Source organism: Hylobates moloch, unplaced genomic scaffold, assembly GCF_009828535.3.
Source record: "Hylobates moloch isolate HMO894 unplaced genomic scaffold, HMol_V3 SCAFFOLD_18, whole genome shotgun sequence".
NCBI lineage: Eukaryota > Metazoa > Chordata > Mammalia > Primates > Hylobatidae > Hylobates > Hylobates moloch.
Window position 1 is genome coordinate 59130892 of NW_026652293.1, and position 14238 is coordinate 59145129.

General features: G+C 42.7%; 1 protein-coding gene across 1 annotated transcript in view; it reads right to left on the minus strand.

Moving 5' to 3' along the window:
* ACBD3 (acyl-CoA binding domain containing 3) overlaps positions 1–14238 on the minus strand; it is a 45395-nt gene that overhangs the window by 18903 nt on the left and 12254 nt on the right. The window contains exons 2-3 of the mRNA XM_032136747.2: positions 3583–3724; positions 2493–2633 (exon numbers count right to left, since the gene is read on the minus strand). Of these exons, the coding sequence (XP_031992638.1) occupies positions 2493–2633; positions 3583–3724 (283 nt within the window). The remainder of the gene's footprint in view (positions 1–2492; positions 2634–3582; positions 3725–14238) is intronic.

Genomic DNA, 14238 nt, shown 5'->3' on the forward strand with positions numbered 1-14238 from the left:
CTGATTGATCCAACATCACTACACAACGGACTGTAGGACATAAATCAATTTTCCGCGCCTCTGCCCAGCCGCCCCATCTGGGAAGTGAGGAGCGCCTCTGCCCGGCCGCCCCGTCTGGGAAGAAATGAGGAGCGCCTCTGCCCGGCCGCCCCGTCTGGGAAGAAGTGAGGAGCGCCTCTGCCCGGCCGCCCTGTCTGGGAAGTGAGGAGCGCCTCTGCCTGGCCGCCCATCGTCTGGGATGTGAGGAGCGCCTCAGCCTGGCCGCCCCGTCTGGGAAGTGAGGAGCGCCTCTGCCCGGCCACCCCGTCTGGGATGTGGGGAGCACCTCTGCCCGGCCGCCCCGTCTGGGAGGTCTACCACGGAGGCCAGACGCAATGTGGGGGCTGGACGTGGTGGCTCACGCCTGTAGTCCCAGCACTCTGGGAGGCCGAGGCAGGTTGATCACTTGAGGCTAGGAATTCGAGACCAGCCTGGCCAACATGGCAAAACATATGAAAAATACAACAGACAAACCAACCAACCAACCCAGCGACAACAAAACAGTCTACCCTGGAGTCATACTCTAATTTTTTCTATTTTCCTCCCTTTCTGATCCTTTATCCCATTTTCTTTTTCTTCCTCTTCCTTCTCCTTCTTCTTTGTCAAATAGAGGATTCAGTTATTATCACTGATCCATACAAAGTCCCTCTCTCATTTATCTTCTTTAATTCCCACCCCCATTTCTATTCCCCGTCTTCCCATGTGCAACCTTCCTGTTTGATATGCATCTTTTTGTTTGTATGTATTTTTAGAAAATGTTTATTGTTTTGTGTGCAAAAAAAATTAATAAAATTCCTTCTAGTCCTAAAAAAAAAAAAAAAATCAATTTTCCAGTTAAAGAAATCTCATTCTATTCTCATAAGAATCAAAATCTTTCCTTTAGATTAAAAAAAAAAAAAAACTTTCTTTGGATAAGTATCTTCTGAAAATGTAATCAAGCAATTTCCTATTATCTTAAACAGGAATAAATCATATCTAATGTTCCATCTCTTGATGACTCAGGGGTTACAGCTATAAACACAAAAATTATACATCATACTATTGTAATGGAGAAGTTTACCTTCATATTAAATGACCCCTGACTGCCATGCTTTCATAATTCTCGTGTCTATTTTTCATGCTTTCTATTATGTCCCTAATTATCAAGCTATTTTCTCTTCTAATCTGTTATTTCTAATCCACGTTAAGGTAGGAAACCAGAGAATCAATTGTTTTTAAAGAATAACATCAGCTGGGCAAGGTGGCTTACGCCTGTAATCCCAGCACTTTGGGAGGACGAGGCGGGTGGATCACCTGAGGTCTGGAGTTTGAGACGAGCCTGGCCAACATAGTAAAAACTCATCTCTACTAAAAACACAAAAATTAGCTGGGTTGGTGGCAGGCACCTGTAATCCCAGCTACTCGGGAGGCTGAGGCAGGAGAATTGCTTGAACCCAGGAGGCAGAGGATCGTGTCACTGCACTCTGGCCTGAGCAATAGCAACAGAGCAAGACTCCATCTTAAAAAAAAAAAAAAAGTATAACATAACCTGAAGAAAAATTGGTTTTGTAGCATCATTTTCATCACCTAAAATTTTAGATAGTCAAAACTGATGAAAATATAGCCACTAGATAAATAAGGTGTAACTATAATTCTAATTCACAACTACAATGGAGAATCCCATAAGCATAAACAGCACATTCAGTAGCTCCTCCTCCAAAACTTGAAAATAATCGGCCGGGCGCGATGGCTCACGCTTGTAATCCCAGCACTTTGGGAGGCCGAGGCGGGCGGATCATGAGGTCAGGAGATCGAGACCACAGTGAAACCCCGTCTCTACTAAAAATACAAAAAAATTAGCCGGGCGTGGTGGCAGGCGCCTGTAGTCCCAGCTACTCGGAGAGGCTGAGGCAGGAGAATGGCGTGAACCCGGGAGGTGGAGCTTGCAGTGAGCCGAGATTGCGCCACTGCACTCCAGCCTGGGTGACAGAGTGAGACTCCGTCTCAAAAAAAAAAAGAAAATAATCAATAAGCCAGCTGGAAGCCAAAGCCAACATGAATGTCTATATAAGGTAGCATAGTTGTAAACTATGAAATGGAGCATGAGTATTCTAGAAGCTCAAGGGAGACTGCAACAAAGGGTGTATCAGACCAGAGGATAGGGAGGAGCGAGTGGTTGAGTTTATGGTGGGGCTTATTCAGCAACTTAGTGTAATAAAACAAAAGGAAGGCTGCCATGATGGATGGGAGGTTCCTTTTAAAGGCCCGGCCAGTAGGAAGCAGTCCTCCCTCCCCCCAAAACTTATAATATAAGTAACTGCTCACATCAGGAAGTTTGAACAATTGCCACAAGAAGTGGGGATCCAAGGAAAGCAAGACACCTGATCTAGAACTAGAACAGACACTCTATAAAACAAAAGCATCAGTACACTGGGTTGCACAGCAGTAAAGTATTCCATGCCCTCAAACTTCACCTTTTTTTTTCTTGCTCTTCCTTCTCTATTTTGTGGGATGCGACATATGTTGAAAAGAGATGGCAACATCTATTTAAGAGCTTGACAAACTCCACCATGGCATCCTCTTTCGACATGTTTCCCAGGGCTGCCCATTCTCTCCTGTAAGGAATAATAAGAAAAGTTACCTCCCCTTCTTAGTAGAACCAGAACTTTTAAATTTAAATGTAAACATGAATAATTCTCAATTGTAACTAAAATGAAGAATGATTCTACTGGAAGCAAAAGGCTCAAAACTTCAAGTTTTAACAAGTATGTATTGACTTACTAAATTAGATATGCCACATACAATCCAAACAACTGCATTGCTGATGATTCCCATATAGCAAAAGGGTATCAATTTTTCTTTTATTTTCTTTTTTCTTTTTTTTTTTTTTTTTTGAGACAGGATCTGACTCTGTTGCCCAGACTGGACTGCAGTGGCGCGATCTTGGCTCACTGGAACCTCTGCCTCACAGGCTCAAGCGATTCTCCTGCTTCAGCCTCCTGAGTAGCTGGGATTATAGGCGTGTGCCAGTACCACCGGCTACTTTTTTTATTTTTAGTAGAGATGGGGTTTTACTATGTTGGCCAGTTGGGTCTTGAACTCCTGACCTCAAATGATCCACCCACCTCAGCCTCCCAAAGTGCCGGGATTACAGGCGTGAACTGCCGTACCCGGCCTATTTTTCTTTTATAATATTTGAGGCTTAATTAAACAAAAATACTCAATGTATTCTTTTTTTGTCACAATTTTTTTTATGCCTCAGTAAGGGAATCAATTACTATATATTTTAAATGACTACTTTTAATATTATTTGGGAAGAATCAAATGAAGCTCTACTTGTCTTATGTTCATAATCAGATGAATACAGTTCTTCCACAATATTTAACCATAAACATCTCTAAGCTAAAAACAGATAAATATCTGAAGACTCCAGAAGCTACAAGCAAAAATGTTCAGTTCTTATTCCAAACCAATGAACCAGCTATTCACGTCTTAACCAATACACATTGTACCCTTTGCCAACATTATTCTCATTAAATTCACTACACAGAAAAACACTGTTACCTCCTGTCATTCCCCAACACATCAAAGAATCCAACCTCAGGACAAGTGTCTGGATTATAAGGGCCCATAAGAACCTGCTTATGCAGTGCCACAAGCTTCAATTTTTCTTCATAAGTTGGATGAAATGCTTTGCCATCTTTTTCTATAAGAAAAAGAAACACAAAGAAAACAATTAGCACGGGCAAAATACATAATTTTCAGCATTATATACTAAAGCTTTGCTACAAAGTATGTCACAAACTGCCTGTAATAGACACAAACACTAATGGTGAAATTTTTATTTCAATTACTACTTTTAAAAAATTTTTTTATTTGTAGACAGTCTCACCCTGTTGCCCAGGCTGGAGTGCACTGGTGTGATGATGGCTCACTGCAGCCTTGACCTCCTGGACTCAAACGATCCTCCCACCTCAGCCCCCAAGTAGCTGGACTACACGTGCGTGCCACCAAACCTGTCTTTTTGCGGAGACAGGGCTGCCCAGGCTGGTCTCGAACTCTTGGGCTCAAGCAAGCCTCTTGTCTCAGCTGCCTTGTCGAAAGTGCTGGGATTTGAGCCAACATGCCCGGCCCAATTACTACATTTTATTAACAACAGAACCTAAGACGGAAATCCTGTATGCTGATTTTTTTTTTTTTTTTTTTTTTTTTGAGACAAGGTCTCGCTCTATTGCCCAGGCTGGAATGCAGTGGCACGATCACAGCTCACTGCAGCCTCAACCTGCTGAGCTTAAGTGATCCTCCCACCTCAGCCACCCAACTACCTGGGACTACAGGAGCATGCGCCATCATACCTGGAAAATGTCTTTATTTTTGTAGAGACAAGGTCTCACTATGTTGCCCAGGCTGGTCTCGGACTCCTGAGCTCAAGTGATTCTCCCGCCTCAGTCTCCCAAAGTGCTGGCATTACAAGTGTGAACCACCATGCCTACTCTGAATTAGGTTGTAAAAATAGGCCAACTATCAATATTTATGCTAAAGCTACTACAGAAAAACCCATCTGTCAAGCTGCAGTCAGGCTGCAGCCTTGACCTCCCAGGCTTAAGCAATCCTTCTGCCTCAGCCTCCCGAGAAGCTGGGACTACAGGCACGTGCCACCACATCTCGTTAATTTTTTACTTTTTGCAGAGACGATGTCTTACAGTGTTGCCCAGACTGGTCTTGAACCCTGGGCTCAAGCAATCCTCCTGCCTCAGCATCCCAAAGTGCTGGGATTACAGGTATGAGCCACCATGCCCAGCCCAACAATCGGTTTTTAAAATAGCTTTTAAAAATAATTTTTAGCCAAAAGAGAAAAGAAAAACTTAAAATAATTTTATATTAGTCCCTTTTAACATGATCATGCATAAGAGATTACATACACTTTGAAAGGCTGTATTCAAAAATGTATCCATCCCACTGAGGCAGTATGATGTGGTGGAAAAGGCTTTGGAATTGGATGGCCTGGGTTTAAATCTCAGCTGAGACACTTCCTAGCTATATGACTGTTCAACCTCTCAGTTTATTCATCAATAAAGAGAGAGTTACACTTCAGAGGTTGCTACTTCAGAGGTAATAGGATTATTATTATTAATAACTATTAATGCTTTTCTTTCCTTCACCAGATTGGCTCTGGTAGGTTTCCATATAGGCAATTAAGAGTGCAACCAGTTTGACCTATAAAGACTAACTGCTACCAACATTTAAAAGCCGTATGAAATTGGGTTCTGGTAAAATGGGAAATACTCAGAGAATAGTTCTGCTTCTTTGATAAATGGTAGCATTAACTACTGGTTGATTCCAATGACAACAGACTACCAAATTTAAAGAAAACGGGGAGGGCGCTTGAAAGTAGTATATACTACCTATATGTCTCATTCATGTATATAGTAGTGAAATAAAATCACTAATTAGTGAGAAGAATATGGGTTAGAGAACAGGAGGAAACTCAGAGAAGAAAAAATATAGAAGCTGCCAATAAACATCCAAAAAGATATTCAACCCCACTAGTCAAGAAATATAAATTAAAAGCATTAGATACCAAGACCCCCACCTCCCATCAGATAAACAAAAAAGTTAGATAACATCTAAAGTTATTAAGATCCTACAAACAGGTACCCATTCTTATATATGAATGCTGAAAGTATAAACTGTTATAGTTACCTTGAAGGGCAATTTGGCAATACACAATAGTCCCTATCTTATCCCCCAGTGGATGCTTAAAACTGCAGATAATATTGAGCCCTATATATATTATGTTTTTCCTAAATGTACATACCTGTAATTTATAAATTAGATACAATAAGAGATTAACAATAATAAAATATAACAATTATATAATATACAACAGTAAGTTATGTGAATGTGGGATCTCTCTCTCTCTCAAAATATCTGACTGTACTCTACTCACCTATTTTCAGACCTTGATTAACCCCGGTTATCTGAAACCAGGGAAAGCAAAACCGTGGACAAGGAGAGACTCCTGTATTTCAAAATTATAAATGTGTATGCCCTATGATCCAGTCATTCCAGTTCTCATTACATATGCTTGACAAGCACTCCCAAATATACAGAAGGAGGCAGATACATGGACATTCATTGCAGCACTGTTTTCTTGTTACTGGAAATAACTTAAAAGGTTACCAATAAGGGAAAGTCGAAACAATGTGGTACAGTCATGCTCTGCATAATGGCATTTCAGTAAGGGACAGATTGTTTCTATGACTGTAGTCCCATAAGATTATTATAATGGAGCTGAAATTTTCCTATGGCCTAGTGGTGTGGTAGCCACCGTAACATGATGCAACATATAACTCAAGTATTTATGGTGATGCTGGTGTAAACAAACCTACTGTGCTGCCAGCTGTATAAAAGTATATATAGCACATACAACACATAATACTTGATGACATTAATCATCAAATACTTGATAAGGATATTAATCACCAAAAGTTTTCTTACACTACTATGTCACAGGTAATTATTAGAGAAACACAGCCCAGAACAACTTCCTTCTCACTTTTTTTTTTTGAGACAGAGTCTCACTCTGTTGCCCAGGCTGGAGTGCAGTGAGTGGCACAATCTCGACTCACTGCAGCTTCCGTCTCCTGGGTTCAAGTGATTCTCCTGCCTCAGCCTCCCGAGTAGCTAGGACTACAGGTGTGCGCCACCACACCCAGCTAGTTTTTATATTTTTAGCAGAGATGGGGTTTTACCATGTTGGCCAGGCTGGTCTCCAACTTCTGACCTCAGGTGATCCACCCATCTCAGCCTCCCAAAGTATTAGGATTACAGGCGTGAGCCACTGTGCCCACCCCCTTCTCGCTTTTAACAAATGGTGATAATTTGAAAAATAGCTCCAGCTTCTGATCTTAGCCTTGTGATTTAGAGTTTTTTTTTTTTTTCTTGAGACAGTCTCGCTCTGTCACCCAGGCTGGAGGGCCGTGGCACAATCTCGGCTCACTGCAAGCTCCGCCTCCCGGGTTCACACCATTCTCCTGCCTCAGCCTCCCGAGTAACTGGGACTACAGGTGCCCGCCACCGAGCCCAGCTAAGTTTTTTTGTATTTTTAGTAGAGACGGGGTTTCACTGTGTTAGCCAGGATGGTCTCGATTTCCTGACCTCGTGATCTGCCTGCCTCGGCCTCTCAAAGTGCTGGGATTACAGGCTTGAGCCACCGCGCCCAGCCTGCCTGGCTAATTTTTATTTTATTTTTTATTTTTTTGGTATTTTTAGTAGAGACAGGGTTTCACTGTGTTAGCCAGGATGGTCTCGAACTCCTGACCTCGTGATCGGCCCGCCTCGGCCTCCCAAAGTGCTGGGATTACAGGCGTGAGCCAAGTTTTCGTTTTTTTTAAAAAAAAGGGCATTAAGCAGCCGGGCACAGTGGCTCACACCTGTAATCCTAGCACTTTGGGAGGCCAAGGCAGATAGATCACCTGAGGTCAGGAGTTCGAGATCAGTCTGGCCAACATGGCAAAACCCTCTCTCTATTAAAAATACAAAAACTAGCTGGGTGTGGTGGTGCAGCACATCTGTAATCCCAGCTATTCAGGAGGTTGAGGCAGGAGAATCGCTTGAATGAGACGGAGATTGCAGTGAGCCGAAATCATGCCACTGCACTCCAGCCTAAGTAACACAGCGAGATTCCAATTCAAAAAAAAAAAAGACATTAACCTATGTCATTTTATCTTGAGCCTATGAAAGAACATATGCTGCCAATGATTCAAGAAAAAAAGATGTGGTGGGCCTAAGAGTGCATTTTTCCCTTCTTTTTTTTTTAAGAATAAATTCAATTAAGTGGTTTTATCTAAATAAATGTCAGTAAAGATAAAATCACATGGAAACTATTCACCTGAAGACCACTTTTCTGATTAGTCATGCAAAATAGCAATTTTGAACATACACACACACAAAATTATTTTTTTGCTGCAGGAAGGTGATTTGAACTAATAGATGGGGCAAGTGGATATGAAAAAAATGTTTTGAAATCTCTGACTATTGCTATAAAGTTATCTGTAAAAGACTGCTATTTGGGTTTTCTTTTTTTTTTTTTTTTTTTTTGAGACGGAGTCTCGCTCTGTCACCCGGGCTGGAGTGCAGTGGCACAATCTCGGCTCACTGCAAGCTCCGCCTCCCGGGTTCACGCCATTCTCCTGCCTCAGCCTCTCCGAGTAGCTGGGACTACAGGCGCCCGCCACCAGGCCCGGCTAATTTTTTGTATTTTTAGTAGAGACGGGGTTTCACCGTGGTCTCGATCTCCTGACCTCGTGATCCGCCTGCCTCGGCCTCCCAAAGTGCTGGGATTACAAGCGTGAGCCATCGTGCCCGGCCTGGGTTTTCTACTAATGGAGGGAGGGTTCACTTCCTACCAGATGATAAGTTTGCTTCTTTTTGAGACAGGTTCTCACTCTGTCACCCAGGCTGGAGGGCAGTGGCACGATCACAGCTCACTGCAGCCTTGAACTCCTGGGCTCAAGGGATTCTCCCATCTCAGCCTCCTGAGTAGCTGGAACTACCGGTGAGTGCCACTATGCCCAGTTAATTTTTGTGTTTTTGTAAAGAGAGGGTTTTGCCACGTTGCCCAGGTTGGTCTCGAGCCCCTGGCCTCAAGTAATCAATCACCCTAGCCTTCCAAAGTGCTGGGATTATAGACATGAGCCACCATGCCTGGCCAACTTGCTTCTTTATTTCAAGCATTTGATAATGTGAACTAGGTGCAGGGGCTTTGAGGGATGGTAAGTAAACAATTTTTTTTTTTTTTGAGACAGAGTCTCACTCTGTCACCCAGGCTGGAGTGTGGTGGCACAATCTCAGCTCACTGCAACCTCCATCTCCCGGGTTCAAGCGATTCTCCTGCCTCAGCCTCCCAAGTAGCTGGAATTACAGGCATGAACCACCACGCCTGGCTAATTTTTGTATTTTTTAGTAGAGACGACGTTTCACCATGTTGGCCAGGCTGGTCTCGAACTCCTGACCTCAGGTGATCTGCTCGCCTTGGCCTCCCAAAATGCTGGGATTACAGGTGTGAGCCACCGTGCCTAGTTGAGTTTCAGTACTTTTGGATGTTATTTTAACATCTGCCCTTTTTACACCTGACAGAATTAAAAATATAGTGCAAATTTAAAAAGTATTTTTATTTATTTATTTTGAGATGGAGTCTTGCTCTGTCACCCACGATGGCGCACAGTGGCTTGATCTTGGCTCACTGCAACTTCTGCCTCCCAGGCTCAAGCGATTCTCGTGCCTCAGCTTCCTGAGTAGCTGAGACTACAGGTGTGTGCCACCATGCCCGGCTAATTTTTGTATTTTTCGTAGAGACAGGGTTTCACCATATTTGGTTGGCCAGGCTGGTCCTGAACTCCTGACCTCAGGTGATCTGCCCGCCTCAGCTTCCTAAAATGCTGGGATTACAGACGTGAGCCACCGTGCCTGGCCAATAAATGTATTTTTAAAAAGAAGAATACGTGGCCAGACACGGTGGTTCACGCCTGTAATCCTGGCACTTTGGGAGGCTGGGGCGGGTGGATCACCTGAGGTCAGGAGTTTGAGATCAGCCTGACTAACATGGTGAAACCCTGTCTCTAATGAAAATACAAAAATTAGCCAGGCATGGTGGCGCACACCTATAATCCCAGCTACTTGGGACACTAAAGCAGGAGAGTTGCTTGAACCTGGGAGGCAGAGGTTGCATTGAGCCGAGATCGTGCCACTGTACTCCAGCCTGGGCAACAAGAGCAAAACTCCATCTCAAAAAAAAAAACAAAAAGAAAAAAAGAAGAATACATTTTCAGTGTTAGTCCTGGTCAGGCAAACAGATTCGTTGACCTCTGTGAACTTCAGTGCTTAAGCCTACGTTTTTGTTCACAGGCCCTCATCAAAAAACACGCCCAGCAAATCTCACAAAAGAAATTGACTTTGTGGGTCAACTACTATGAGAATGAACAAAACAGTATATCCATGCTTGTGAACTGTCCTGGCATTCCCATTTACTCTTTTATGCACTTACTAGTTTTAATAATTGCTCTATTGCCAGCTGCAGTGGCATGCACCTGTAGTCCCACCTATTTGGGAGGCTGAGTCAGGAGGATCATTTGAATCCACAAGTTAGAATCTAGCCTGGGCAATCCACTGAGATTCTGACTCTGAAGAAAATAAAAATAATTGCTCTATAATCCTTTCTGTAAATCTTACTACTGAATCTCCAAATTAATAATTTTTCTAGATGAGAGCCAAATTTGTCTCAAAAAAAAAATCAAGAAAACAAACAGCCAGGTGCAGTGGCTCACACCTATAATCCCAACACTTTGGGAGGCTGAAGGGGGAGGATCACTTGAGTTCAGGAGTTTGAGACCACCCTGGGCAACACTGCAAGATCCCACCTCTACAAAAAACTAAAAAACAGCTGGGTGTGGTGGCATGCGCCTGAAGTCCAGGCTTCTCTGGAGGCTCAGGATTGCTTGAGCCTGAAGGTTGAGGCTCCAATAAACCGTGAAAGCACCACTGAACTCCAACCTGGGTGACAGATGAAGACCCTGTCTAAACAACAAACCAACCAACCAACCCAGCTGGGCCTGGTGGCTCAGGCCTATAATCCTGGCACTTTGGAAAGCTAGGGCAGGTGGATTGCTTGAGCCCAGGAGTTTGAGACCAGCCTGCGAAACATGGTGAAATCCTGTCTCCACACACATACAAAAAACCCAAAAATTAGCTGGGCATGGTGGCGTGCACCACAGTCCCAGCTACTAGGGTGGCCAAGACGAGAGGATCCCTTGATCTTGGGCGTTGAGGCTGTGGTGAGCCATGATGGTGCCACTGCACTCCAGCCTGAGTGACAGAGTGAGACCCTGTCTCAAAATGAAACAAAACTCAAATGTTAATACTAATAATTATTTTTGAAAGACTGTATTACAAATTAATTTTATTTATTCATTTTTTATTTCCCCAAATTTTCAGTAAGCATATGTACTTTGTAATCAAACACACATACACATTATCTTTTTTAACACACATTTTTAAAGTCAAAGCAATGTATTTTCAGCCTTTGGGATGAGGTTAAGAGATTATTCTCCCAAGGAATATACAAAACCCAGGAGGCTGTGCTAATCCCAACCACTTTTGGTATAGCACAGTTCACACAGTACTGAAGTTCTAAGCTTCAAAAAAAAAAAAAAACACAGAAAAATAAAAATCCTTCACAATCTATTTTGTTATGCAGACTACTAGTATTACACAAAAGGTTACTTCTCTCTTACTCTTCAGGTGGCTCTGGTTGACACATCACAAGAGTTTAGTCTTTTAAATCAGATGAGAATAATTTTCTTCTTTTTTTTCTTTTTTTTTTTGAGACAGAGTCTCACTCTGTCGTCCAGGCTGGAGTGCAGTGGGACGATCTCAACTCACTGCAACTTACGCCTCCCAGGTTCAAGTGATTCTCCTGCCTCAGCCTCCCCAGTAGCTGGGATTACAGAAGTGCACTACCACACCTAATTTTTTTATTTTTAGTACAGATGGGGTTTCACCATGTTGACCAGGCTAGTCTCAAACTCCTGACATCAGGTGATCCGCCTGCCTTAGAGTCCCGAAGTGCTGGGATTACAGCATGAGCCACCACGCCCAGCCAAGAATAATTTTCTTCTAAATTATTTCTGGTACCATAAACGTTAAATGTAGTTAGCAGGAAAGTAATAAGTACCACTAACTGCACAGACACAAAAAGCCTTGTAGAAACTCAAAAATCTTTAACCAGGGCCCTATTCCTAAAGGAAAGTTCTATTTCAGTCCTCCCAGAAGGGAACACAGGCATCATCCTCGGCTCTTGCACTCATTAATTATCAATATTACAAAGTTATTTAATTCAATCAATTTTGGAATTCTGCTTTCTATGGCAAACAAAACCAAACACAAATTCTGCTTGGAAAAGAAAACATGCAGATAAACCTCCAGTTAAACATGATAGATTGAACACACACAATTATCTCTGATCCTTAATAAAATCCCACTAAAAGGAATAAGGAAGCCAATTCAGAGAACCCTGGAAAGGGCCAGGTGTGGTGGCTCACACCTGTAATCCCAGCACTTTGGGAGGCCAGGGCGAGTGGATCACCTGAGGTCAGGAGTTTGAGACCAGCCTGACCAACATGGTGAAACTCAGTCTCTACTAAAAACACAAAAATTAGCTGGGAGTGGTGGTGCACGCCTGTAATCCTAACTACTTGGGAGGCTGAGGCAGAATGATCCCCTGAACCCGGGAGGCAGATGTTGCAGTGAGCCAAGATCGTGCCACTGTACTCCAGCCTGGGCAACAAGAGCGAAACTCTGTCTTGGGAAAAAAAAAAAGAGAACACTGGAAAGGTTCACAAATTGAAGGCATCAGGTTCTTTAAAAGCTGAAGTGTAGATGAAAACAAGAATCTGGTTTAAAGTCTATATAAGATGTAAGGAGCCACCCTCCCTCCTATTGTGTTTGGCAACCCCAAGCAGGCAGATGGCTACCCTGCCCCTACCCAGTAGAGGGCTGGATATTTACTACAGAAAGTGAATCAGGGATGCTCCAGATGTTAGGACACTCGGCTTACAGTATACTATTAGACATATAAATGAAATGTTTCCCCAGTAAATGGTAAGTACCTCCCACTCATCCCCACTTCTCCTGCCTAGTTCCTGAATGTTGGCAACCAGGTTCATATATCCCATGCAGGAGATAGGAGTATTTTCTTGAAAAACTGTCCCCAAATAAAGACCTACAGACACTGATTTGAAAGATGCTGATATGTGAAGGTTCTTCCGTCTCATCACCTTAGAAACCTACAGACACTGATTTGAAAGATGCTGATATTTGATGGTTCTTCCGTCTCATCACCTTAGAAAAAAGGTTTCTACTTTAATGTTACAATTAGGTGTTCTGTACTTTATCCTTTAACATGAAATACTGAAGGATCACCAGACATTTGAGGAAAGCTTCCACCATGGAAACAAAAAAACTAAAATAAATTTTAACAGTGAAATAACATTCAAAATTTATAGTCAATATCCTCAGAAACAGAAGCTAATGCATCCATGAAGCAAAGCCAGATACTTAAAAAAAAAAAAGACAATTCAGAGAAAAAAGAACTCTTGGAAATTAAAAATGTAAAAAAAAAAAAAAAAATTAAAAAATCTAGAAGATGGAGCTGAGGATATTTCCTAGAAAACAGAGCAAAAATATAAACATGAAGAATGGGGAAGAAAAGGTAAGAGAATTAGAAGTTTAATCCAAAAGATCGATTACCTATTAACAGTACCAAAGAGTGAAAACAGAGAAAATTACCAAAGAAATATGGCCGGGAGCAGTGGCTCACGCCAGCAATCCCAGCACTTTGGGAGGCCAAGGCAGGCAGATCACCTGAGGTCGGGAGTTCGAGACCAGCCTGATTAACATGGAGACACCCCATCTCTACTAAAAATACAAAATTAGCCAGGCATGGTGGCACATGCCTGTAATCCTAGCTACTTGGGAGGCTGAGGCAGGAGAATTGCTTGAACCCAGAAGGTGGAGGTTGCGGTGAGCCGAGATCACACCATTGCACTCCAGAGTGGGCAACGAGAGCAAAACTCTGTCGAAAGAAAGAGAGAGAGAAAGAAAGAAAACAAGAAAACAAGAAAATTTCCCTGAAATGAAGGGCCCAAGTTTCCAAACTGAAAAGACTATCAAATATTCAGCAAAATCACTGAAAACAAACAAGGAGACAATAATTCTCTAACTTTTTAACATGGAGATTAAACAGGAGATCCTACATACTTCTAAAAAGAAAAACTGGTCACATACACAAGATAAAGAATCAGAATGACTATAGACTTTTTAAGAATATGAATACTGCTGAGTGCGGTGGCTCACGGCTGTAATCCCAGCACTTTGGGAGGCCAAGGCAGGTGGATCACGATGTCAGGATCCTGTTCAAGACTAGCCTGGCCAAGATGGTGAAACCTCATCTCTACTAAAAATACAAAAATTAACTGGGTGTGGTGGTGGGTGCCTGTAATCCCAGCTACTCGGGAGGCTGAGGCAGAGAATTGCTTGAACTGGGAGGCGGACGTTGCAGTGAGCTGAGATCACGCCACTGCACTCCAGCCTGGGTGACAGAGCCAGACTCCGTCTCAAAAACAAACAAACAAACAAAGAATACTGAATACTAGAAAACAA